Here is a 26,778-nt window from a genome sequence, read left to right on the forward strand (position 1 = left end):
TTGCAGTCACTCAGGGGGTTTCATCTGGAAAAACACGCCTCAGTTTGGGAACACCAAGATACAGCCGCGCAATCTGTGTCGCCACGCTGGTCTCTGTGGGGAAGAGAAATGCTGTCAGTCCCTCGTTTGACAAGGTACTGTAAATGCAGAAATGCTCGTGGTGGTTTTTGTTGGCTGTTTTTACGGCGACCGTTTCACCACGAAACTTAAAATTTCCGCGAACATTTTTGTCCAATACTGTAGCAGTATGTGACTATAGCACTGCCGGGAACTTAAAACTACCGCGAACACTCCATTTCCCCTTAGCGCAAAATCGAAACCGTGCAAACTTAAATGCATTTACGGTAAGAACGCACGTGCGTGCCCCTCAAATCTGTTCCGAATTAAAAAAAAATTACTTCGTTCTCATAGACTGGCGCGTGAGGATCCCGCACACAGTGTTTGTCAAAGCGCGCGTCTTCAATTTTGATAGACAGCTACATTGCTAGCGTCCGGTGACTTTCTTGTTTTGTCATACACTTTTGATAATAGTCCTAGTTGTCAACGTGTTTCAAACTCTAAATCAGCCTGACTAGTTGTAAGGAATAGATCAACGAAGAAAGAGAAGAGAGGAGGAACTGAGGAGATCATGTCGGATGCCCCGGGACTTACCATGACGTCGGGTACAGGAAAGTGGTGGTTTCTGAAGGAAGATGGAAAAGTCGCGTTGGTGAACAACGGGGACAATCTCGGGACCATCGAGGATGTCACAGAAAGTACGTTTCCAGGCTGTCTGAAGGTTAGTAACGTTATGTTCCGGACATTTCGAACATTCTCTTGTGGTGGTCGCGTGTTGTTCCACACCAGCCTGGGAGTATAATGGTAGAAATCCATGTAGAGATATTGCCACAATACAATTGCCACAATACTGATGCATCTGCACCCTCCCCGTTCCGTCCAGGCAGAAGGGACGTAGAGGTTTTCATATATTTACTATCCATCATTATGTATCTGAAGTAAAAATTATAGTAAATTATCCGATATTTAGCCAGGTCCTACTTGTGCAAATCTTTAGATATATGAGAATGTCTAGCATTGCGTCAGACTGTTTCCAGGGCTTCTACAGGCCAACTCCCCGGCTCTAGGGCTGGGCCAACATAGACTCTACCAGTCTCCACGGGTCGCTGGGAAAATATCAGAAATTGGCCAAATAGAGTCAACTGTATGAAGGGAGTCGGCTATGGAGATAGGTCAAATATTGCAACCCTGGACTACGGATGGGAATGTTATCCTCCATTGCCTAAGTCCCCAGGCAAATGTTCTCCCTATAGCCGACGCGGTTAGTCTGGTAGAGACTAGGGCCAACATGCCCTGAGGGAAATTCTACAACATCCCCCCACCACCCCCCCCCCCCCCCCCATCCCCCTTCCCCTGAGTAATAGAACCTGATGAGATGTCTCTTTTGGTTCTTCCGCCGTGAGATGTACGGTAGACGTACTGTAAATGCAGCGATGTTCATGGTAGGGAGAAAATATGTTCTCGGTGGTTTCAATTTCGCGTTTGAAACAATAGTAGACCTGGCGTTTTAGACAAAAGTAGACCTGGCGTTTTAAACAATAGTAGGCCTTTACCGAAGAATCCTCAAGGTATTCTCAGGTCAGGGTAAATCATAGTTGCGCTACGGTCACACACTGGAACGGATTCTCGCGGTGGCTCAATGAGATAATCTACAAGCAGATGTAGTTCGAGGCAACATCGTAACGTTTCAAACTCCACGGGTCACTGTTCAAACTAGTTCCCTCCTTTCATTTCCAAGCTAACCGTTTCGCTGTATAAATTGTTCCGTACATATTCTATAATCTGTATGCTTATTTATGCATTGTAAATGATGCTGTTGATTTTTGTATTTTTCTTATTGCTTGTATATTATTAGTAATCTGAGATTTGTGCATGGTGCGCCGTAGACATTTGTATTCTTTAGTAAATAGGTCACATCCAACTCTAGCTGAAGGCGGTCAGAAAAAGACCACATGTCAAGAAAAACAAAACGAAAGACTTCCCTCTGTGGTCACGTATGGATTTCTATGAGTCTGCCATGTTTGTGGGATTCCGGAACGACATGGTGGGCTCGGCCTCATGTCGTAAAACTTTGATACGTTCACCAGCCGGCCCCATGTCGTTCCGGAATCCCACAAACATGGCAGACTCAAACAAATCAATACGTGACCACAGAGGGAAGTCTTTCGTTTTGTTTTTCTTGACATGTGGTCTTTTTCTGACCGCCTTCAGCTAGAGTTGGATGTGACCTATTTACTAAAGAATTTACTAAAAAATCAATACGTGACCACAGAGGGAAGTCTTTCGTGCTGTTCAAACTTTAGTAAAATCGCTGAGTATATATTGTTACGGTATTTCCCCGGAATAAACTGATTTGTACCCCCATTCCACTAGTAGGGCATCGCCCTCGCCGCGCTATCTTGGGACCCCTGTCACGCGTATATACACGTCAGCATGAATTGCGTATTATCATGTTTTAGTTTAAATTAAGTTTAGAGCCGAAGAAGCTATTTCTTTGGTTTGATAACTAGGCTGCTCAACGGTGGGTCAAAGTAGAAAACAACATCATACCCTCAAAATTTACTCAAACCAAAAACATGTTACTGCGAAACTCATGAGCACCTGAATATACGCACAAGATTTAAGGGTCCTGTCACACTTGTACGTATATTCATGTGCGTATGAGTTGCGTATTAACATTTTTCTGGACTAAGTAAAGTTTGATGGGAAGAATTTTTTTCTACTTTGTCATCGTTTTTGTTGTATAGCCAACCATTGAAAAAAACGACTCTCCAAACACAGCAAGGGGTTCGGCTGGTTCTTGACGTACTTTCAGGCGTTTTTGTCGGGCTTTCTCTTTGTCATCGTTTTTGTTGTATAGCCAACCCTTGTTGATATTCCGATTATGATGTCAAGGTCTTAAGTCCCTATCTCACTGGTCCCGCGGCACTTGGTGACCTCGCTACGACCGAGCGATTTGACTGCGCACTCAACGAATTTCATCGATGAAAAAATAGATCTTTTTGCTCTTTGTGTGTTTTGTTGTCTTCTTAGTAAATACTTGTACGTTTTGCATGACATCCCAATTTCGTGTATAAAGTCAAGGGTAACACGAATCCTATGTCGGACGCAGTGAGGTCGCCAGCATGTCGCAGGTCTGGTGTTTGTTTTATCAGACACGCAGCGCGGGGAAGGCACATACCCCCTCCCGACCTTTGATTATCTCTCGCGTTATAAACTACTGGCTACGCAGTGGCTGGGGCAGGTTTTTCTCCAAACGAAAGAATATCGTCTTGGCGCTGTAGAGTGCTCCGAGCCCGTCATCCAGGCTAGCATTGCAGGGACCATTTCAAAAGTCTCATGCTAACTGGTCACCCTACTCGCGTGGATGTAACCTGAGTACTAGTATCTCTCACTGTGTTTGGTGAAGGTAGAGCCTGTAACTAAACACGAGGATGCCTAGCGTGGATGAGGATCTGCATGCCTTTTTACGTTCATCATCATCTATCGGCCATCGTTAGGCACAGCAAGCTTTTATGATTTCCGTAGACGGCCGCTCTATTTCAACGCTACACGTTTTTTTGTAATCATTCGTATAGATCACATTTATTTCTTAAGTAGATATGTTTGTTTATTTTGTGTATCCCAAATGCGTCGTTCATAAACTACTACTGCCAGACATCAGAGGATGATCAATGTTTCTAAAACCTTCCGCAAGTGCAAATTGACAGTTATTGCTAACCCTGCATTTATAATAAAGCATTGTACTTCCCCCCTCCCATTCAAACCGTCATGGATAATATAAACCTGGAATTTGTGACTGCTTCATAATTTAGCAATTAACTTGAAATCCAGACACGTGAAAGAAGCTTTAATCGATACTTACTCGTAATACTTTTGGTCGATATCTTGCTTGTATTTCATGACATGGTACACATGGGAACTAAATATAATATATCACGTCCAGATCAAACTGAAGTTCGGGCCGCCTTGGAGGCTTCCGATCAACAACTTCGACACTGAGGCGAACGACTTCTGCGGGCGGTTTAAGCACCACGGGGACTCCAGGAGGGTGTTCCTGGGCCATTGGAAGAAGGAAAACGTTACCTCTGGGTCAGTTCCTGTGGAGAAGCCCACGACCGGTACGCTATAAAAACAGCATGTGTTTTCTACAGCCTTTTTTGTCCAATTTTGCAATGTAGCTGTGTATCTCATGACTTCTCATAGCCCTTGTACTAACTTGTAGATCCTTGAACTCAAACAAATAGGGATAACATTTGGGAATTCAGAAGACAAAAATTGATAGGGTTGCAACCTTTGGTCACTAAAACAGAATATTCAACTAAGCTAAAAGACATTTGAAAGGCTAATCATATGATATAACTACATTCATAATAATAGCTGATTCTTTGGAAACCTATTTCAGTTTCTTAAAAAGTTTAACCAAACGACGTGCCTGGGTGAATCGCTATGGTCTCCAAGCATGTAGGTGCGGGTAGCAATCTTCGGTTCTAATAGAATCGAGAAATGAAAAAGGTGCTTCCTTTTGGATATTGGAGATTCTTTTAATACCTGAGATTTTAAGAATGCATTTATTGTTAGATAGGAATGATGATACAATTATTGTAACCGATAGATGGCCTAACGTCACTAGTTTTTATGAACAATGTAAAAAGTACGCAATTTAGCCTATGGCTGCGAGGTACAAGTACTTCCCATGTCAAATATATGAATCCATTCGTTAATTAATCAATTCATTCATTCATTCAGTCATTCAGTCATTAATTCATTCATAAAACCAGGTAATCTTACCTGCTGACGTTTCGGTGTCTGTCAGACACCTTCAGAGCTTCTGACTGGAGTACTGCTTCTCGCCTCTATCAGTAGCCGAAGTAGGTGGCGTTTTTGCGGCGAGAGCACAATCCCAAACGCGTGATTTCTTTTGTTTTTGCAGATGGTGACGACTCTTCCGTGACCGAACCTACAGCAACTGCTCCGAAAGAGTCAGACGATGATGTAATCGAGAGGCATCTTGTCGGTAAGTTGTACCGTCTTATATTACAAGTTCACCACAGTGCGGCCTGAATGAATCTGTGCGATAGTTACAGATTTAAATGATTTGAAAGTTACAGATTTAAATGATTTGAAAAAGTGGACTAATTAGATTATACTGCATTTTGTTTGTACATGTAGGAACCTTCGAGATACCAGTTGACGGAATGGTCTCCCCGCACTGGAGTCGACTTTGCCGTCAGCCTAATCCTGACCACGTGCAGGACCTTAAGGCCAGGTTCAAGGCGACGCCTGGCATGGCCTTTACCGTAATGGCTGTGCACCTTCCAGGGATCACGCCAGAAACCTTTCAACCCGACAAGGTCAAGACGTACGCCTACGAAGTGCTCGGGGGGAACCACACCCGCCTGGCCTTGCAACTTCTTCGTCAGGAGCAGCCCGACAACAGTTCCTTCAAGACGCGCATGGCAAAGGTGTACTGTGGCCTGACAGACAGCTTAGCCAAGAGGATAGGCGTGCTACACAACGATGGCAATTTCCACCTGCCGTCTGGTTTTAAGGAACAACTGTATAACTTCCGTGCGGCAGCCTACGCAGCTGCCGGCTATACAGACGAGGTCAGCCTCACTACAGTGGAGCCACCGCGGAACAGTGCCACGGTGACGAAGTGGAAAGACGGCCTGTGCACTATGCTCGGGATTGTGGATGTGAGTGTTGTATTACTTGAGCTTGATGTAATGCCTACATGTACGTACACCATATGCGTATGCGGTGATTACTTATATATACGTTGTTTAAAAAGACATTAACAAATGACAAGATGTACTTTTCTTTCCTCAGACGGTGACACCCAAACAAACGATCACAAAGAGGAAAGGGCTGTCCAACAAGTATCCTGTAGTGATACGCCTAGCCGTGTCCTCGTGCAGGGTCTGGGCAGCCATAGGAGATTTCATCGCCAGGTGGGAGGAGGGGCGCATCCCGGGGCAGCCCAGGACAGCAGGGAAGCGGAACGAGATTAAGAACCACCACCTGAGCTTCCTCAAAATAAAAGATTCGGACGAGGTTCAACTCGAAAAACTGAAGAAGGTCATGAACGGGGAATTGGATTACCGATCCAGCCGCAAGGTATCAGAAACTGATATGGAATACAAACCAGTACCAACCCCGTGTTAGGTTCCTTTTGATACCTTGAGTTATCAGTATTCACTCTTTTTATTATGTCCTAGTTTCAACTTAGAGGTAGATAATCTGATAATGTGCTAATTCTAGCCTTGCAAATGTGCAGTTGAGAAGTCTGAAAGATACCAGCGTTATCAGGTTTTTATGTTGAATTCCACTCTTATGTGTATTAGAAGCGACAGAACAAGGTCACGGATCCGGAAGACACCGGACCCAAAGACACCGGGACCAAAAACACCGGGGAGGACACTGACGGAGACAACAGCACCAAGGCCACCAGTGCGGGGCCAGAGGAAAGCAAGGAAAAGGTTTTTAAAAATTGTTTCATTAATGAATCAAGGGCGTAAACGTCAGTAAGATCAAGCATAGGAAAAATTCATTTTATTACCCCTCTTTAGCTTCAGAACAAGAATATTGAGCATTTACTTTTTTAGCTTGTAGCATTCCTGACTTTACATTTGCATTTCCAATGAACTTGAATTTAAAAAAACATCCTTCATCAAAGTTTGAATCATTCAGCCTGTTAGAGGATATACTTTGTCTGACGGAGGATCTCTGCATGGCCACCTATTTATGGCAATTGAACTTTTTAACTGATGATGATAGATTTGTGCTTTTTCTTTAGTAACTTTTTGGTATTAAAACATGGGCAATGAAGTCTAGGTCACATTAGTTGATATAATTATCACGACTAGATCTTTTTCATTGTAAATCAAGGACAGACGAAATATCCTCATTTCATATTCCATCTGTGAAGTTTGACGTGTGTCTTTTCACAGGGTAAGAAAAAAGAGGATGGCAGCTGCGGAGCCCAGGCTGAGCTATTGGCAGAAAGAGCCCGAAACCTCAAACTGGAGGCGGTGAGTGCCAGTAGTAAACTAAATAGTTTTGATGTCTTACGTTATGCATATTCAATGTTATGTTTGAATGATAGGATATCAGCTGTTCTACTAGGACGTATTAGCAATCGAGACTGATGGTCATTTCCCCGCGCACGTAGGCTTACTTGAGCAATGTCAGAATTTCCCTTTCCTTTCAAGATATGCAATGTTCAGTGGCAAACTTCGTGCATTTACCGGTTATACTAACACAGGTGGTTGTGTTTACCGGTTATACTTACACAGGTGGTTGTGTTTCGGTTATAACATTTATCTTGTTTTGTTGTTTTAGGAAATCGAGAAGCTCAAAAGTGAAAAGGGCGCGGTAAGTAAAGTTAATAATATATACGATAAATCACGTGTAAAAGTTAGAATCAATTAGAAATCTCGTTCTATAATGTAGGAATTACCTTTAGCACTACCGTTATCAGTTTCATGGTTATTATTGATGACGTTTATTATGACAATGTGCAGGTCGAGGACGAACTAAAGCGGGTGAAGGACATGTTGGCCGAAGAGGAAACCAAGCGAAAGATTCTTGAAGGCAGCCTGAAGGCAACTGAAGACGTTACTAATGGGCTGATCTTCTCCCTGGAGACAGCAAAGGTAAATTGACAAAGCTCTACGCCATTGGTCACTTGACAAATGATGTTTGCCCCAGTTTGAATGGCCGAGCGCATTCTGGATGGTATCTATAATAATCATTCTATATCAATGCTGACTTTGAATGTTGCTTCTGTTTACAGGATAAAGCTGACTTGGAAGGCAACAACCAGGCCAGGTCAGTACAGATGCTATACAGTATACCATGTTGAAAGCATATACTAGCCATGAAATGCGGAACGTTGTCAAAGTGGAGCGTACTCAACGCTCTCTTTTCCACCGTATCGACCGTTAGGTGCGGACCGAATCTAACAAGGCTTTTATACTAAATTGTTTATTGCAAACTCTGGCGGACATTGTTTCGTTATCAGGACCCCAACAACGCCCACCCATCCCCGTCCCAATGAATTACTGCAATCTTGTAATATAAAACGCATGATGGTAAACAGTTCTTCACAGACACTGGAAAAATTTGAATGCTTAATGGACGATTGATTGAGGAATAATTATCATGTTGATTTGCTTTAACAGCAACAAGAGGAAGAACGCGGCGGACGCAACAACTTCGGTATGTACAGTATAACCTCCAAAGAAATGTAACTTGCTTGTTCTGCAGCGTTTCGTACATGTGCGTTTCTCACTGAAGGCATACGAAAAACCAACCGTTCGCACTATCATCGAAAAGCCCTGGCCTGTGTGTTTCGAAAACGCGAGAAATCTAGATCCCACTTGTGTCAATAATTCCTTGGTAATTCCAATTAAATAATCCAAGATTATGTTAATTGGACCATATTTTGTTAGCTCTGTCTGTATTTCTCGTATTCTGTACTTGTCTCAAATGTTATGCCAGAGCTAGTACTTGCACGCAAGTGGTATCTACAGTGCTATCAAATCAGGTCTCGTATATGTATGCTGCTGTTACGAATAGCTGTGAAGTGCATGTTCAAGTTCGTTAGTCAGTATGGTCGAAAGACTAAACATGTTGAAAAAATTATTTATGCCAGATTATGAACTATTGGCGCATATAAATGCTTATTTTGGTTGAGAGTAAACAGCTCCACTGCCAATCAATTCGACTATAAAGCTGACGACAAGTGATTTTCAATCATGCATGAATAATCGTCACATTTTGTCGTTTCAGTCCACACGTCCCAAATCCAGGAGGACAGAGGCCGGCAAGGTTGGTCATTTTTCATGTCTCATTAGATGATCACACTTTGATGGTATAAGAAAGTTTTTGTAACTGCGGGGAGAAATTTTAGATGTGAGTGTTGCATACGCCTAGGACGTCACAGTTATGAGGAACACCTTGCATTATTTTGATGTTAAAAGACTGACATATTTTGTGTCGATGAATGTTTTAACAGGGTGTTTTTTTCATATAATGTTATGTTCCGTAAACCCAGGTTACACATAGCCGAACATGGCTTCCCGACCTTTCTTTGACTATGGTTAGAAGTGATTCGGAAGCTATGTCGGCTGGCGTTCGGCTCGGTCGGCTGGTGTTCGGCAACGCCAGCCGAATGTTTTTTTATTTTTTTTTTAAATCTTATGGTGTCTAGAGACATGTTCTGTGTAACCTCGACTTTAAGGTTACCTTTAAGGGGACATAAAAGCGTGCTTTGAATTTTTGGTAAACTTTAGACGGTGTTTGATAAGTATAAAGGCACATTATCCCTAAAGAAAGGAATGTTTTCTCGCCCACAACACAGACGATCTACGATGTCGGCCAGATGGTCGCTGTGATAGGGACAGCCAACGACGACGACGACGACCCTATTCCCTGGTTTGGGCGTGTTGTAGCCACCAAGCCTCTCAAGGTGCGGTGGTACGACATAGACCATGGCGACAACACATACCACGTCGAGAGGGACAGTGACGGGAAACCTCTCAAGGACCAGGAGGTTGCCCCAAAGAAAGTACTGACGGCAGTAACTTTCAATACAGACATGTCGCTCTCACAGGACGAACACATTCGGGTATTCAGCATGCTCCCGTCCAAATTAGGCTAGGGTAAGACAGTAAACTAGGTCGAGACCGATCACGCGGAAGAGGACGGGGTGGACGCGGTCGTAGTCAGATTTTCTCGCGCTATTGCTCTAGTTTAATGCATGTTATTTTTTTTGTATTGAATTGTCTTTGTATTGTGTTGTTTGATAGGCATGTTCGAACACCTATTTCAGTGCGTTTGTGCTTTAGACTATCGGTAACAATTACCTTGTACAGTACATGCTATGATGATTTTCTAATAGAATTGTTAACATGGAAAAACACAACAGGGAACAGTGATGGTCGCTTAAACTTGTAAGCTTGTTTTCTTTATACACCGGTATTTACAAGAGTGTCTGTAATGTCTAGTATCATAGTAATTTCTACTTTGCGTATATCTTTCCTTTTCTGTTGGCCTCAGTGCAGTGGACATGTTGTCTGTGTACTATAATACACCAATCCAAAGATCATTGTGTGTGTGTGCGTCATATAATTTAAACTGTATAACGTTGCTCACCTTGTTCTTCAAGAAGGATGGCTTGACGCCATGCTCTCAAGTGTCCGGTCCGGCTAGACGATTCCCAAGTGCCGGACTTAGCATGGACCTTCTTCCCATGATGTCGGACTTGGCGAAGGGACGCCGCTTGCGTCGGACTTGGTTTAAGAACAGCGCTGATGTTGAACTTCCCTTTCTGTTGGAATTGGCGTCAAAATTCCCCTCGCGGTGGACTTGGAGAGAAAATTTCCCTCGCGGCGGACTTCGACCCAGAATTCCCTTTTGTTAGACTTGGCGAGAAAATTTCCCTCGCGGCGGACTTAAACCAAGAATTCCCTTTTGTTAGACTTGGCGAGAAAATTTCCCTCGCGGCGGACTTAGGCCCAGAATTCCCTTTTGTTAGACTTGGCGAGAAAATTTCCCTCGCGGCGGACTTAGGCCCAGAATTCCCTTTTGTTAGACTTGGCGAGAAAATTTCCCTCGCGGTGGACTTAGACCCAGAATTCCCTTTTGTTTGACTTGGCGAGAAAATTTCCCTCGCCTCGGACTTAGACCCAGAATTCCCTTTTGTTTGACTTGGCGAGAAAATTTCCCTCGTATCGTGGCTGGTTAAGAGAGAAAATTTCCCTCGTTCCCGACCAAAGGAGGGAATTTTTCTCGTTAACTGCAGAGATTCAAGACACTGTGGGGGTCTTTTTTAACATCTCAGAGTCTATAGTTTTTGTTATTACATCTTAAAAAGCTTTATTTGCAAGAATTTGGCGTCTTGATATTTCAAAATCTTAGACAAAAAAAGGGGAATAGATTGGATTTTCCCCTTTAGATTTGGATCGTGTTTTAAGTAATAACATTGTTAAGTAAACATTGTGACAGATTTATGTGGTATTTAGCACATAGGGGATCGTTATGGAGAGGTGCGATAGGACAGTCACTGGCCGTGGCACTTACGCTGGTAGACATGTTATGTAACAATGTCGGACTGCGAAGGAGCTGTATTGTGAGGGGTTCGCAATGATCTAAATTTGCAGAAATCTGTCTCAGAACCGCGTATGTAGTACTACGTATACGCTCTGTCTTCCATACTAGTAGCCTGAAATACGAGACTCCTTCGAAGACGGGGGGGGGGGGGGGTTGTACTGTGTATAGGTCTTGTTTAATTGAGCATTCCAATCGAGATAAATAATACAACCCCTTTTCGACGACTTTGATCAAGGAGCTTCGAGTCAAGTCCTCCGAACCCCATGCGAAACCATGTGTCTTTTTTCCACTATATAAAGTAATTCAAAGAGACAGAACACTATGGAAATTTTGAGTTATTTTCTACCTCTCGAGGTTTCACTTTCACTGTCTTTGTTATTGATCTGCATAGTATAGCAGGTATACCCTGGTTAGAAAACCTTGAAACAAAATCTTACAAGACTATTTGTGATTACATATTAAAATCATTCAGATAGAGACTGAAAAAAGAAACACAATTTTGAGATTAAAATTTCCATGGGGGATATTTGCCTGCTTTACAGTAGTGGTAAAACAATCATACAATTCAATTATCTTTTGGGCAGCTCCTCCGCTGAATGTCCAGGCCACTGTGTAGGACCGCTGGTTACACTCGCGCACGAATACTAAATCATTTTCATCCCTGTCATATTGTTGCCAATTGCTGTTTTTTGGCTTCTCAAGAATACCTTATCTCTATTATCGTAACTTGTAAGGTCACAATAATAATTGTCACGGCATAAGAAGTATTTTCAAGTAAAATCAAGTATTTTGAACAGAACAAGTCAAAAATGGCGACCACACCTACGTGTCTGTTTACGTCAACGAAAAGCGCAGCTATGGCAACTTCGCAACAAAGGTCAATACTAGTACTACTTCCGGGGTACGAGTTTCTGAACGTAGTCAGTCCTCACAAGCTTGGCACTAAAATGAATTGAACGGGAAAAGGTCCCCAATAAGAAGGGCAGACACAATAAGCTCTTCCAGTCATAGAAGAAACTCCGAACCACCAACTGGACCAACAAAGGAGGCCAGGAGACCGTAACTTGGAGATACGAGGTACATATAATCGTCATAATTTTGAAATTTGGCCCCACAAATGAAAGTTGAATACTTCACTGGATAACGCGGAGTAAACAGCTACTTAATCTCGGAGCCTGCACATTGAATATCCAGGAAATATGGCTACATGTTTTAATCAAATCGCTCTTTTGTAACACCACTTTGTTTGTCACCAATGTACTTAAAAATATCATTATACAGCTAGATATTTGATAAAATAAGCAGTTGTTGTCAATCGATCCCTGGACAACACCCGCTTTGGTTAAATTGGGTAAATTGAGTATATTCATCACTATATATAGAGTAACTTCTACGCCTTGCCATACATGTATGGGCACAGAGTTACATACTTGATTTGCACTCAAGCACTCATCCGCATGCACATATATTTCAACCGGCATAGGTATAATCTGAGAGATCTTGTGTCGAATATATTTACGAATTTACATGACTATGCCAAAAATAGTTGCTCAAGCAACTGGATAAAATTTTGAAACAGTCAGATGTTTCAGACAGCATTTTCCAGGATAGGACTGCAGAACATGAGGTTTTATACCAAAACTCTGAATAGATATGTTAAAGACTATCCATTTATCATTAAAGAAAATGCAGTAAATTGTACATACGTTGTATATCTAACTACCAACTCCGCCCTCCAAATGTCATATGAAGCAAGGTGTCTGTTTTCCACTATATCATGTATCTTGAACAGTACGCTACGGTAAGTTTGTTGTATTTACTACGCCTGGACGTTTCACTTTCACTTTCTTTGTTACATCTCTGTATTGTATACCTTTTATTACCACTTCCCAAAACAACGCATCAAAATATGTCAAGATCACCAATACAAGGTCATTTATATCCCTGTCCACATTGTTGCCAATTGCAGTTTTTAGCGGGGGCACAATGCGTCCTATGCTACTGTGGTGAGAACCACGTAGGGTCGATGATGTCACAAAAAGTGACGTAATTCTTTACAGCACGTAATAGCTTTTAAGCTATTACAAATCTCTATTTTGCGTTAGAAATAGGTCATGATACATAACGATTTTACAGATGTATTAATATTTGTCTGTCGTCTCTGTTAATATTCAATTATGTAAAGCCAATATTTCCTTGTTGTTCGAGATTTATCATTCGTTTTTCGTGTTTGTAATCGCCAGACTTCATGACGTATGACGGGCATGTATTGTCTTTGTTTTTCTCGACAGTGCAAAGGGAAGTAGGATACCTGCGCAAGTCGTGCTGGTAACGCAATTATCTAAGACCTGTGTCGGGCTTTCGCTTCAGCTTTTCCAAATGTTAGAACCGACACAGAACAAGAAATATTGCTAAATCAACGGACTGCCTCGTTCTTTTCTTGGTCGTATTTCCAAACGTTCCAGGTGTGTGTCGGGCATGCACCGGCTTCCCCGACAGGTTATAGTTGGAGTCATGATGAACGTTAGGTCCCGATTGATAGTATGATATGATATAGCAATATTCCCCGAGATGAGGTAGAGATTTTTTTACTGTTTTGTGAACTACCAAAAGATCTTCTTTTTTAAAACTAGGCCAGGACACTGTCCACGGTTGGAAATTCACACTCCTACCATATGCTTGCTAATAATCGGCATCTTCGCATATTTTAGCCACAAGAATTCTATCTGACTTTTCATACCTTTAATCCCGGTGCACAGCCATTTTCCTTCACCTGCTTTCAGCGTTCAAACCTAAAATTAGCCACCACGTTTATGTTCATCACCAATATGGCAATGTATCTTCTTACAGCTGAATATCGAATATTGATAAATGAAACATTTAATCGTTTTCATGATGAACAGCCTTCTTTGGCGTTTCCTTCACGAACACAGTATTTACATCGGTCCATAACAAACACTAGAAAGTAGTACATAATGACCTTGCCATATAGCTGTCAGATTCTTTACAATCAAACTCTGGACAATGCTTGATGATAAACACTCTGTGTCATTAGGTCCATAAACACCTTTATTTGTGCCTTGTTACCAGCTGTATTGTATACTACACCGTAAATATTGCAAGTTGGGTCGACACATAATTACGACCCTAGGCCTGTCTTATGCTCCTTTAGACAATAGTAGCTGCAAGTGAGGCTAGCATGTCTTCTGCATAGCATATTAATAGTATAATATACATATGTATAATATACACGTGAAAACCTGTGTGTATTTGCCCGCCATTGGATAATACATGCACACCATTAATTTCTCTAAAGCTTGTCTCTTATCCATTACTATGGTACAGGCGTTCCTCAAAAAAGTAATAATGTTGCATTATAATATAGCTACTTGTGTTAGTTGGAAAGTGGTAATCACAGCCAGTATCATGGCATATCTCTGTATAAAATATCAAAACATGAGCAGTATCAATGCATCATGGCGATTAATAAGAAACAAGACTTACAGAAGGTGAATTGAGGCCGCGATGGAAACTTGGTAGGAATTAATACCAGGACAAGTGACTGATTCTTATTGTTTGATGTGGTAAATAATGGAGATATTCAACCACTCTTTATGAGCGGCCCCGAGCTGTGTCGACGTGGAAGTATTGAACGTTCGTACCCGAAGCATGAACAGGAACTAAAAACAAATTTGCACCAGGTTCCAGGCATTGTGAATCCTATACAGTAGGAGATAAAAAAGGAGACCATTTTGGGCAGAAGGACTGATGCTTGAGAACCTGACGATCGTTTACAGACCTGTATCGGTAAACAACCGTTTATTAAATATATATGGTTTACTGTTGAATTGCACATGGTTGATGATATATTTGCCGTAAAATCATTTTAGTGCTTGAATAGAAACAGCGAGGAATATAGCTAGCTATAATCATGAAAGACTTTGTCCGAGAAGTTTGCGTCTACGTGTGTCCTCGTTTAGTTGGTAATCATTTCCAAGAAGGAGGTTCATCTTCGACAGGGGTACTGTTTTTGTGTCTTAGCTCATACACATCAATCCATTTCAAGAAAACACACCATTCATCACATCATCACGGTACGTGGGTCACACTGTTCCATATATCCGTCCCCCCTTTTGATTTGGGCCCCCTCCACATCTGCTTCGAATCTGTGTAACGTCAAAACTACGAAGACCCACAGCGACATAACCCAATCCTGTTAAACAAAAACATACCACAAACTAGATCAGATTCCAATTTGCATAATCAATGAGGCAATTTTAAAAACCCGCTGTATTCCATGATATGACTTTCCATATATGTGACATTTGTAACTGAAGAAGGGGGGAATGGTGACGGATAGAAAATATGCGAATAAAGGCCTAACTTGCATAATTGATGAGAAACTACTTTAATTCCATATTGGTAAATGACGGAAATTTCATACTTATAGCATCTGGAAGTTATGTGAAAGTGAACATTGTGAAATGTATTATGCTAAAAGGACAACATTTGCATAATTGCTTGTACATGTTAGCATAACCTTCTTTGTTAACTCATACTTTGGACAACTTCTGTTATTTGGGTGGACAAGATGATCAACTGGTATGATTTATAATCAATGAGAAACACTCATGATACGTTATTCGTGAAGTTAAAATCAGTTGGCAAAGGTATGAGGCCGTGAAACTTCTAAGTTATGAAAATTTCTCCCTGCTATTGTTCTTTACTGTCAGACAGTCCAATCCTTATATAAATGTTATGGGGGGTCAATCCACTCCAAACTGCAGGGCTGCTCACTTCATTTATGACTTGCCCGGGCAAGAAATCCGTTTTAAGATCAAAACTGCCACATGATTTACAAACTCAATACAAACCCTGCAATTTTGCAAAAATACTATATATCAAATATTCAAAGAAATATAACACAGTAGATGTCATTCACGCTATATAGCTACTACACTTAGAAACATTACAAGGGCTAAGTTGCTATTACTAGCCGTACTGTAAACCCAATGCTTTTTTGCATGTTTCTTAGTACTAAAATCAAGTCCTAGTCTTCTCTAGCCTTTATTTATTAGCTATGTATTGTCCGTCTGTTCTAGTACGTCTGTTCTTTGACGTAGCTGACAAACGTTTACAAAGCTTGTAATTGCTACGCGTCATGCTCCGATACAGTAGGTCTACTGGGAAATCTTTATTGACACCTATACTCAAGAGAGTTGGGAGATGATTTGGATATGCATTTTAAAAATGAATTATTAATGCATATCTCTTTATGCAAATACCGACTGAGCAACATGAATGAGATGTCTTTCACCATCATTAATTTTGTTGACCCCGTTAGTGAAAAAAGGTCCTGGTAAAAAATTCCCAGTCATTGAGATATAATTTTGTTTCCAAAGCGTAATATTGGGTGATGATTTCGAAACCCATGACCCTTGATTTTATGCAAAAATACAATACAGGAACCTGAGGAGAGCCGCCATTAGATATGAGCCTTCAGTGAAGGTGCACAAACCTACAACAGACAAAAACATATGCAGTCCAGGAGCTAGAACTATTGTTATTGTCTTACGTGAGTCAAGAGAAAACTTTGGTTCTTTATTTTCTTACTTCAATTTAGAAAAAAAGGCCTTTCAAAGCTATGACACACACAGGTTCCTTATTTTTTGTGTAGCTTTTGAGTTTAAAAACAAAGTCCTATACGAATGATAATTAACCCTATCCAGACTGGCTCTTTGGGGATATCTGGGACTGGGACTGGGGGGGGGGGGGGGGGCTCATTCGGCCCCCTCCTCATAACTTCAGAACGGTATATTGTATCATCACCAAATTTGCAGGGAGTGATGTTCGCATAAAGGTTTATAATTCCTGTAATTTTGGTGACGTTATGACGTAATATGACGTAATTATGACGTCATCGATGCGATTTTTTGGCTATATAGGGAATTCCCGTTATATCTAGGTATTAAACAAAATAGTGTTAATCAATTATTAATTTTAAGCTATACGATGTCAAAGTTGGTGCGGGCACTTTTAGCCCACCGCACCCCCCCCCCCCGGTCTGGATAGGGTTAAACAGTGTAAAACAAATATTTGCAATATTATCAGGTATAGCATGACAGGCGAGTTCCTTTGCGTTTTCAAATCGTCTTGTTGGGGACTGTCCCTGGCCGTGGCACTTAGGCTGGTAGACAGGCTATGTAACAATGTCAGACTATTTATACTCTGCGAGGGGGCTAAGTCGGTGTTGTTTTGCTCTGCTGTAAATTCGCAATAATGTATCTGAGAACCACGTTCATTCTGAAACATCCCTGTTACGTTGCCTTGTATACTGATAGCCTGAAATACAAGGCTCAGGACTTGTCTGTCTTGGGGGGGAGGGGGCGTGCAACCCCATGGAGTTTAGTATAGTGAAACCTTTTTTCGAAGAATTTGCTTAAGTGGCTATGAGTCATGTCTTGCAGACTCCGCCCTACAAACCCCATGCAAAGCTAGGTGTATGTTTTCAACTACGTCAGATATTTTGAACTGAACACTACGATAAATTTGTCGTATTTTCTACGCCTGGATGTTTCACTTTCACTTTCTTTGTAATGGATCTGGATTGTATAGATCGTATAACCACGTCAAAAACAGCGCAGCAACATCTTACGAGACTAGGTATGATCATACATTTCATATAAAGAATTCCATATAAAATATAACACAATTTCGTGATTAGATTTTTTTCTGAAAATTCCCAAAGCTAGAAGACATTTGGTGTTTTTATAGTAGTAGTAAAACAAACATGCACGTTTTTGAGGGGGGGGGGTCAGTCCTTACTAGCATAGCACTAAAATGATTTCAACATGAAAAAGTCCCCATAGAGAAGGGTAGATGAACTAAGCTCTTCCGTTCAGTTTCTCCGTTAAATGTCCGGCCTATGATATAGGACCGCTGGTACTCGAATACTACGAATACAGTCATTTCTATCCCTGTCCGTATTGATGTCAATTTTAGTTTCTTGGCTTGTCAACAGTGCCTAATCTCGAGTCTCGCAAAGTTGTCAGCTCAAAATAAGGATTGTCACGGCAAAATACTTTCATCTGACTTCCCATACCTTTAGTCAAGGTGAACAGCCTTTTTCTTCACCTGCCTTCGACGTCCAAGTCGACAATGGCGACCACACCCGGTCCGATGTTTACGTCAACGAAGGGCATAGCTATGGCAACTCGTGACGTTTAGAAGGTTGTACCCCGGAAGTGGTACTAGTATTGACCGTAGTCAGTCCTTACTAGCAGAACACTGAAATGAATTAAATAGGTAAAGGTCCCAATAGAGAAGGGTAGGCGAACCAAGCTCTTCCAGTCATAGAAGAAACTCCAAACCACCAACAGGACCAACAAAGGAGACCAGGAGACCGTAACTTGGAGATACGAGGTACATATAATAGTCATAATTTTAACATTTGGCCCCACAAATGGAAGTTGAATAGGTCACTGGATAACGCGGAATAAACAGCTATTTAATCTCGGAGCCTTCACATTGAATATTCGTGTAATATCGCCACATGTTTTCATCGAATCGGTCTTTTGTCTCACCACGTTGTACTTATCATCATACCGCTGAATATCGAAAATTGTTAATAGAAACTATGCCAGAAACGGTGAACCTAAGCTTTCCCGAATACAACGTGTTGTCATTCCCTAACCAATGCCCACTGTAGTTGTATCGGGTAGATTCTGATTATACATTACTGTAGAGTAACTCTTACGCCCGCCCATACATGTATAGACATAGAGATACATACTTGACTTATACTCTTATCTGCATTCATATATTTCAACTGGTATCAACTCTATAGAAATATTGTATTATATTCATTTTCATTGAACAATGTGTGGATTTTACCACAATGATAAAATTCACGGTGTTTTTGAGCAGTTTAAACGTATTCTTCACAGCCATTATGTCAAGACATATTACAAACATTGACAAAGGCCTCCACTCCCGCACCAATCCTGGCGGGAAGACAAAAGTCACTTATGCTAGTTGAAATATAAGCAACTTAGACAGCACATTGATTTATCTCCGTAGAGATATCAAATCACACACAGCATTACTGGATTATAGACATTAACTATTAAAAAAAACAGGACTTACAGCCGTAATGAATACTTGAGAGGGATACTTGGTCGGGTTGCTCTTGGATCTTAGTTGATTTTGTGGGAATAGAAATACTTAACCACCCCCTTATACGCGGCCTCCCGGATGTGTTGACGCGGAAGCTGATTCATATCTCAACTTTGTTTGTTGTTGCTGCCGAGGTATATTCAAGTCGCGCAATTTATGCCGTGAACAAACTTTGCAATCTGTCTAACGTATGTTACTGCTTCAACTTGGTCGAATATCTTCTAAATTAGGACACTGGATGGCCGTCAAATCATTTTATAAGCTAGATGAGCGATAGTCAAGCCGTCATCCCCACCCATACCCAGCTACCAAATGTTTAGTTATGCTGTTAACAGACACACACAGACGGCAGCAAATACAAAGCCTTCTTGGTAAGGCTTATGAAGGCAAAAATTTCAAGGAATCTATATATATAATATATTCTAAACAGAACGCTAGGGTTAGTTTGTATTTTCTACACCTGGACGTTTTACTTTCACTTTCTTTGTTATATCTCTGTATTGTATACCTTTTATTACCACTTAACAAAACAGCGCATCAAAAATATATCATGATCACGAATACAAAGTCATTTCTATCACTGCCCATATTGTTGCCAATTGCAGTTTTTAGCGGGGGCACAATGTGCCCAATGCTACTGTGGTGAGAATCACGTTGGGTGGATGATGTCACAAAAGTTGTTTTAATTCTATATCGCACGTAACCACTATTACACTATTACAAAGTATCTATTTTGCGTTAGGAACAGGTTTGTAGCATAACAATCTCAGACTTGTGTCGGGATTAACTGCAGCTTTTCCAGAATAATGTTTGAACCGACAGAGAATAATAAATCAGCCAAATCAGTGGACTCCCCCTATGTTTTCTAAGTTATCGTCCCAAACGTTCCTGGGAAATGACAGGCATGCATCTGATTCTCCAACGAGAGGTTAGATGAAAGATAGATCTCGATTATTAAGATAATAATGTAGCAACATCTCGCGAGATGAGGAAGATATCTTTTTTTAACTATTTTGTTGGTTACATTAAACCTCTTCTTGCTATATTTTTGCGTTTCATCGCCTTCGCGATGAAACGCAATAAGATCGGTTTTACCTTGCAGTCGTGCTGCTACCTTGCTGCTTAGTTCAACACTGTGTCGCACACAATAAGACCTTATATGGCAAGACCGTCTAAATCTGTTGTTCAGTCTCTGCCTTATATGGCAAAGGAGCAAGAAAATCAGACAGTCTAGAATTTTACGACACACATGTAACCGCATGCAAACGCTGCAACTGATTAATGGAAAAAGCTGAGTACATTAATTAAATCTACATATTAAACTTTTATAGATAGATTTATAATATGTTTCATAATGTAATTAAATCTCTGACTATTATTTCTATTCAACGATATTAAGGGGTTTCAAACTTATTTATTTCATTTGGCGCTATTTGAATTGGTTCTTCGCGTTCGGTGACCACTCCAGAGGGCGACAGAACACCATGCATGAACAGAACAGTTTGGTCCACCATTTTGGATATGGAACGAACGCTGAGGTAGGGTATCTCATCTTATATGCCTTATAGTTGCGTATAGGTAACATTAGTCCATCTGTATGTGTATTCAGGTAAATGTAGATCGAGAATTATGTACCCAGGACGTCCCTGGTATTACAAAAATAACTCGTTCGAGTTACCGTACAAATTATAGTATCCTATTTATCATGCGTAGCCCTAGGTCCTCCTGTGTGAGTGATGCGGAGAATCGTCGTCTGAAGCCTAAAGGCACCTATGTGCTGAGGCGACCGCCCTAAAGCGGGCGCATACCTCTAGCCAAGCAGAAACATGTCCGGGGAGGGCGGGCGGGTACGCTTCAGGCTCCAGACGTGGCCGGAGGACCCGGAGCTCACATGAAAGTGTACTATAGGGCACTATACCTTATTTACATAGGGGGTATGACGTCACACCGTCTGACCAATGGCTGTGCATGTTAAAAAGTATCCTATTTATCATGCGTAGCCCTAGGTCCTCCTGTGTGAGTGATGCGGAGAATCGTCGTCTTACGCTTTTCGCCGTCTCTGGCTGTTGAGCCCGTTCCTTCCGTTTTATTCTCCACATCAAAACATACTAAGATACTTGGTGCCTTCTCACCTCCCCCTCTCTCATCTTAACTCTTCCCAATCATCCCTTGCTCATCTCCCTTATTCTTATCTTTATCACCCCTCCCTTATCTTACCCCTCTCTCATAAGATGCCCACTCTCATGCCACTCTCACTTTTGTCCTACCCCTTCCTCATCGCGCATCCATCCTACCACCAGCCTTTCCTTACCTAAACCCCTCTCTTACCATCCCAAACCTAAGAAAACTAATCTTCCCCCTCCGATGCCTTTCTTACAGTTTGTACCGCATAATTCTTAATACCTTATTCCGACAAAGTCTCAGTCCCGGACGAGTGTAGTTATCGTTCAAATCCCTCAGACAAAACCGCCTTCTATAGCCGGAACCAGTCCGAACTCCTTACTAAACCTCTCTGTTAGGGTAAGTAGCGAAACAATTGGTGTTGTCTGACCCTACATCTCACATCGAAGCTCAACACTTTTCGCTGCCATAAAAGCAGAACGACCACACGCCGCCTCATGGGCAGACAACAATGAGGCATTCAAATCCACCGATAAACCTGGAATTCTACGTTCCCTTGTTACAATGACTTACCAAAAAAAAAAAGGTTTAACCGTGTCAGAGACTGCGCCGTATACCCAACGCCTGCTTGAACTTGAACCGCGCCCTTCATGACCAGATGGATTAAAGCCTTCCTTAGACCTTACCCACTCAAGCTGGACTGTCCGATACCATTACCATGGAACATATTCCGACTCCACCTATACCCCTGGCTTTCCCAGCCAAAATTACCAGAGCCACGCGCTCCGCTGGCTCTTAAGGCTGAAAATTTAGTGGATGACTTGACCTGACAAACCCCCAAATTCAGTCCTCCCAACATTCCACAGCCCCTTAACAACATGAGACTACGCCCCAAAGACAAACAAAATGCTGCATATCCAATTCAGGAAGACTCATGTCACACACCATCGGTTTGCTCCCAGAAAAAGGGGAACATTCAACGAATGAACATTACGAGGGTGATAGGCGTCATCCCCCAGGCTGAACTCAAAGAAAACTCTTACCAGGACTCAAAGCGTACCAAACAAAACGGCGCTTATACTTCCTCAGGAAGGTATAACCCCTTCATCTCTGCAATAACGACCCTATTACGGTGTATACCTCCCACACTCATCACGTTCTCGAAAATGCCGCTTCAGACAGCCAAATACGTGGAAAAAATGAAAAAGATCGAGGGAGTCGAACAACCGCCACCCTGCGTGTGGAATATACCTCCTACGCCACCGCCTACTCCCAACTGGAACTGCTACCCATCCGCTCACCGCGTAGAACTCTGAGACATTCACTGAGATACTCGTCCGATCAGGGCAACTTTTTAGCAAGTACTGCTATCAACTAGAGGAAACAACAATGTTCCCGGTCGCGACCGTCAAACAAACCTGACCCTCACCATGACTGGACTGGATATTATACGAACAGTGTATACCTGGACGGACCAGTTCTCTGAACACCCAATAGTAATCTGACGCCACTTAAGGCCCTTCTGGCCGCCATGTTCCCTTTTCCCCCGAAATAAAACCATTCCCAAATGTACAAAACCTTACGGGCTCCAACTCCGACCTTTCACAGCCCAGCTCGCTACGAGCGTATTTTACCGACATCTGGACGTCGTCGAAACCAAAACTTCCATAAAATCTTGCCAACCATGTCATACTCTCTCAGAAGGCTTCCCAAAGACTTCACGAGTAAGCCTTCCCCTTGTAGAGAAAACAAATTTGCCACCCCTGGTTTACCCACTCCGCCTAAAACACCCAATGCCAGCTGCAGGAGTACTCGTTACACTGACTTACAAGTGGTGGGACTAACACTTTCAAGTTTGCGGATAATCTTGACCTTTAACACACCATACCAACCCAGCGTCCGGAGCATTGCATTGAGACGCGATCTCGTGAGTCTGTACCTTCAGCAGCCTCAAACTGGCTTTCCCCAAACTCTAGACAAACTGCCGCCTTTACTTCACTTCCCTTCCACGATATCTTACCAAAGTTCTCTCCTGTGTCACCTGTCTCATCTGTGCTAGCCGTAGGTGTTGTACTTTCCTTTTCCCCGAAGTCATCCAGTAGTTAGCTCGTTCATGTGGAGATTGTCCTACGTCCTCTGCAAAAATCTTTCCCTCAACCGCAGCCAGGAGTGGAATCACCCCCTCTCAGCCACATGCAAATACCCACTCCAGCGTGAACAACAGACTCTGTTATCCCGCGCAAACTTAAGTTTAGCGAACATCAAAACTGTGGTGTATGCAGTGCCGACATTCCTTCTTACCAATCCACGATCTCTTGTCAACAAAACTGACGGATTCCAGGCCGTTCTATCGAGCAATAACGTGGACATTGCTGCGATCTCTGGGTCCTGGTTTTCTCTTTCCACGCCACAAGAACGTCAGACGAGAGATACCCCGTGTACTCTAAATGTCGCACAGATCGTCGCGGCGGTGGGGCAGCAGTGTAAGTGCGCGACGGCATACCGTCCCGTGTCATATCTGAAATCACTGTCCCAGAACAGCTGGAATACCTGTGGGTGTACGTGCGACCACAACGCATGACTCGTCAGTTTTCGTCGATCACCGTACGCACCTCGTACTCACCGCCGCCGTCACCGCACGACGTTTAACTCATAGAACACCTCATTTCATTTCCGGATCAACTGCGTACAGCTTTTTAGAACATTGGTATCGGCCATCTAGGGGACTTCAATCAGATGTATATCCCCAACATCCTCTTAGACCGTGCTCTCTCCCAGGATCTCTCAAGTTGTTCGGAACAGCACCCGGGGAAGCGCCAACCCTAATCTTATCGTGACAAAACCATGAAAAAGTGCTAAAAACCACCGAAATCCTCCCACCGATTGAACTCAGTAACCACTGCCGAAAGCTCAAGTGAAGCTGAAACAAAATGACTGTAGAAAGATGCTTACTCGTACCATTCACGAGCCTAATCTGAGCAACTTTGGGAGATGGACTACTACCCAACCTTGGAGAGAAGTTTTCACTGCAACCACGACTGACGAAAAGGCTGACGCCTTCTATAGCCCCCCTGACCTGTGCCATCGCCAAGTTCTGCCCCAACTAAAACTGTCAAACTACACCACAGTGACAAACCCTGCAAAACACCCAGAATCAATCACCTGATAAAGCAGAGACAGATAACTTTCACGTCTGGAAGTCTCACCGTCACGTCTAAGTTTTACAGGGACAATGTTCAAAGAGAGAGGGGCGCAAGAAGGGCAAACCTAGGTCATGGTACAACGGTCTCAAGGCCATGTGAGACATGAACAAAAAGGCCAACTTGATCCACGCCCCCGGTATCGATCAAACCGACCACACTGCCATAGCCCCCGCCCTCAATGCTTAATTCGCGGATGTGCCTCAGTCACTGCCACCCTTGGAACTGCCATCTCTCCCGTCACTCCTACCGGCCAAACCTTTACCTGACCTCCAAGTCTTGAATGTTTACTCAAACTTGCGGTCCCCCAACAACTACCAGAGTCCCGGTCCCGACAACATACCTGCCTGTATTCTACAGGACTTCGCATGTGAACTGAGCACGCCTCTCTGTGACTTACACAACCCATTCAGTCAGGTAAAGCATCGTTTCTAGTCACTGAAGGGAAGCTAACGCAGTTCCCCTGTCAACGTCTAGTCAACCAAACATCGACGAACTCCGGCCCATATCACTTATTCCAAAGTCGTCTAAACTCAGTGAACGCTTCGTGGCAGATTGGATAGGACAAAATATATTTAAAAGACTAGATCCCCGCCAATTTTGCGGCAGGAAACAAAGATCGACGACACACGCCCTGGTCAACTTGGTTGACTTCCTGTGCAAATCCATGTCATTGCCAAAGTCAGTCTGTACACTTGCTACCACCGACCTGTCTAAAGTATTTGACAAGGTTGACCACATACTCGGTCCTTGCTAGACCTCGGTGTTCGCCCGGCCGTGATACCCTGGATCCGTAGCTTCAAGACTGAGCGGAGGCAGAGGGTGGTCTACCAGGCCGCGTTCTCATAACAATTCACAAGGAACAATACCCGGACCTGCCATCTTCACTTGTGTGTGACGCGAACCACTGCGTAGTCGTTCATCTTACCCAGCCCTCTTAAAATCAACTGCAAGAGCAATTTCAACACACGTCGTCTTAAAATTGCCGATGGGCTTATGCCAGGCTTCTGTCACACGCGGTTTCCCTCAGTCTATGTCCTATCCCTGCCTGTGTAAAAAGCAGGGTGGGGTGTAACGAAGCCAACCCATGCTTCACTCTCCTTTCAAGACCTCTTCCCAAAAGAGTAACAAAAAGGCGCTACGACTGGACCGCCGGTAGCCTGTCAAATAAGTCACACACAAAACAAAATAGTGACTTGCAATTGAGCTTGTAGTCTGCCCGCGGGGCCCGACGGTGCATCGCCCGGGACTTTCTCAGTGAAGCCACCAAATGGTGACTTGAGCTCGTAGCTTTCCCGCGGCACCCCACGGTGCCCCGCCTGGCGGTCCCCCGAAAGTGCGAAATGGAACGAAATGGGACGAAATGGAACGAAATGGAACGAAATGGAACGAAATGGAACGAAATGGAGCGAAATGGAACGAAATGGAATGAACTAAAACAACATATGTAACATTATGATGTGAAATACCACTAGATAGCGACATATAAGGAGTAGACCGAAACAGGAAGCATTTTAAATACAGAAGTGAGTGGTAAATACATAATATTACGTGTTTTATTTCTTGAATCTATGTGATAATATTAAATACAACATTTTTGTCGCGTTTGTGTGGCTAGATTCTTCCTTGAAAATGGAAGCGCCGCGTGCAAAGAGATCCGCCGCTCTTCCTTGTGTACCAACGATCTGCAAATGAACTGCTGCAAATAGCGGGGAAAACAAGCAAACGGAACTGAGTATCGAAGTTAGGACCAGATTATACAGAAGTTGGTGGTAACATTGCATCTCCAAGAGGGCATGAGGCAAGCGTTATCTTATTATGTATACAGCTAGCGTGTTTGCGTGTTGTGTGAACCGTGAAATACATGTCCTCCTCGTTCACACCCTCCCTTTGTTTTGTCGGGAACAGGGAAGCAGAAATGTCTCCAGAGGACTCCACGCCCGTGTTTGAATGGAGTGTGAAATGTGTGAAATTGGTGACGCAGCGCAGAGCTTCATTTGCATATCATTAACGGAGGGGTCCATTCCCCGACAGCGGTCTGACTTTGAGCCGAAGAATTGGTTGTATAAAAATCGTTGTTGCGGAGATATGCATATGCTACGTACTA

At 42.8% G+C, this 26,778-nt stretch overlaps 3 protein-coding genes across 7 annotated transcripts in view; 2 read left to right on the forward strand and 1 right to left on the reverse strand.

Annotated features, from left to right (window-relative positions):
- The window catches only part of LOC136440343 (steroid 17-alpha-hydroxylase/17,20 lyase-like), a 79,982-nt gene that overhangs the window by 47,253 nt on the left and 5,951 nt on the right, over window positions 1-26,778 (reverse strand). The window contains exon 1 of one of the 4 annotated variants that reach the window (XM_066436331.1): window positions 19,321-19,383. The exons of 1 other annotated variant lie outside the window; for it this stretch is intronic. The gene's annotated coding sequence lies outside the window, so the exon portion shown is untranslated. Of the gene's footprint in view, window positions 1-18,277; window positions 18,390-19,320; window positions 19,384-26,778 lie in introns of those variants that run through there. 2 more of the 4 variants (XM_066436325.1, XM_066436334.1) reach the window with 2 other exon arrangements.
- Window positions 1-26,778, forward strand: part of LOC136440342 (uncharacterized) — a 60,334-nt gene that overhangs the window by 22,234 nt on the left and 11,322 nt on the right. Inside the window, exon 1 of one of the 2 annotated variants that reach the window (XM_066436320.1) lies at window positions 18,439-18,597. The exons of the other annotated variant lie outside the window; for it this stretch is intronic. The gene's annotated coding sequence lies outside the window, so the exon portion shown is untranslated. Of the gene's footprint in view, window positions 1-18,438; window positions 18,598-26,778 lie in introns of those variants that run through there. 2 annotated transcript variants of the gene reach the window in all.
- LOC136440341 (uncharacterized) lies at window positions 88-10,171 on the forward strand. Its single transcript, XM_066436319.1, has 13 exons — window positions 88-778; window positions 4,004-4,178; window positions 4,991-5,074; window positions 5,230-5,756; window positions 5,890-6,177; window positions 6,405-6,539; window positions 7,011-7,091; window positions 7,402-7,434; window positions 7,584-7,715; window positions 7,856-7,890; window positions 8,244-8,280; window positions 8,854-8,892; window positions 9,425-10,171. Exons 1-13 carry the CDS (start codon window positions 629-631, stop codon window positions 9,722-9,724), a joined length of 2,016 nt encoding a protein of 671 aa, XP_066292416.1. The 5' UTR covers window positions 88-628; the 3' UTR covers window positions 9,725-10,171.

The sequence above is a fragment of the Branchiostoma lanceolatum genome, chromosome 8, assembly GCF_035083965.1.
Source record: "Branchiostoma lanceolatum isolate klBraLanc5 chromosome 8, klBraLanc5.hap2, whole genome shotgun sequence".
Taxonomy (NCBI): domain Eukaryota; kingdom Metazoa; phylum Chordata; class Leptocardii; order Amphioxiformes; family Branchiostomatidae; genus Branchiostoma; species Branchiostoma lanceolatum.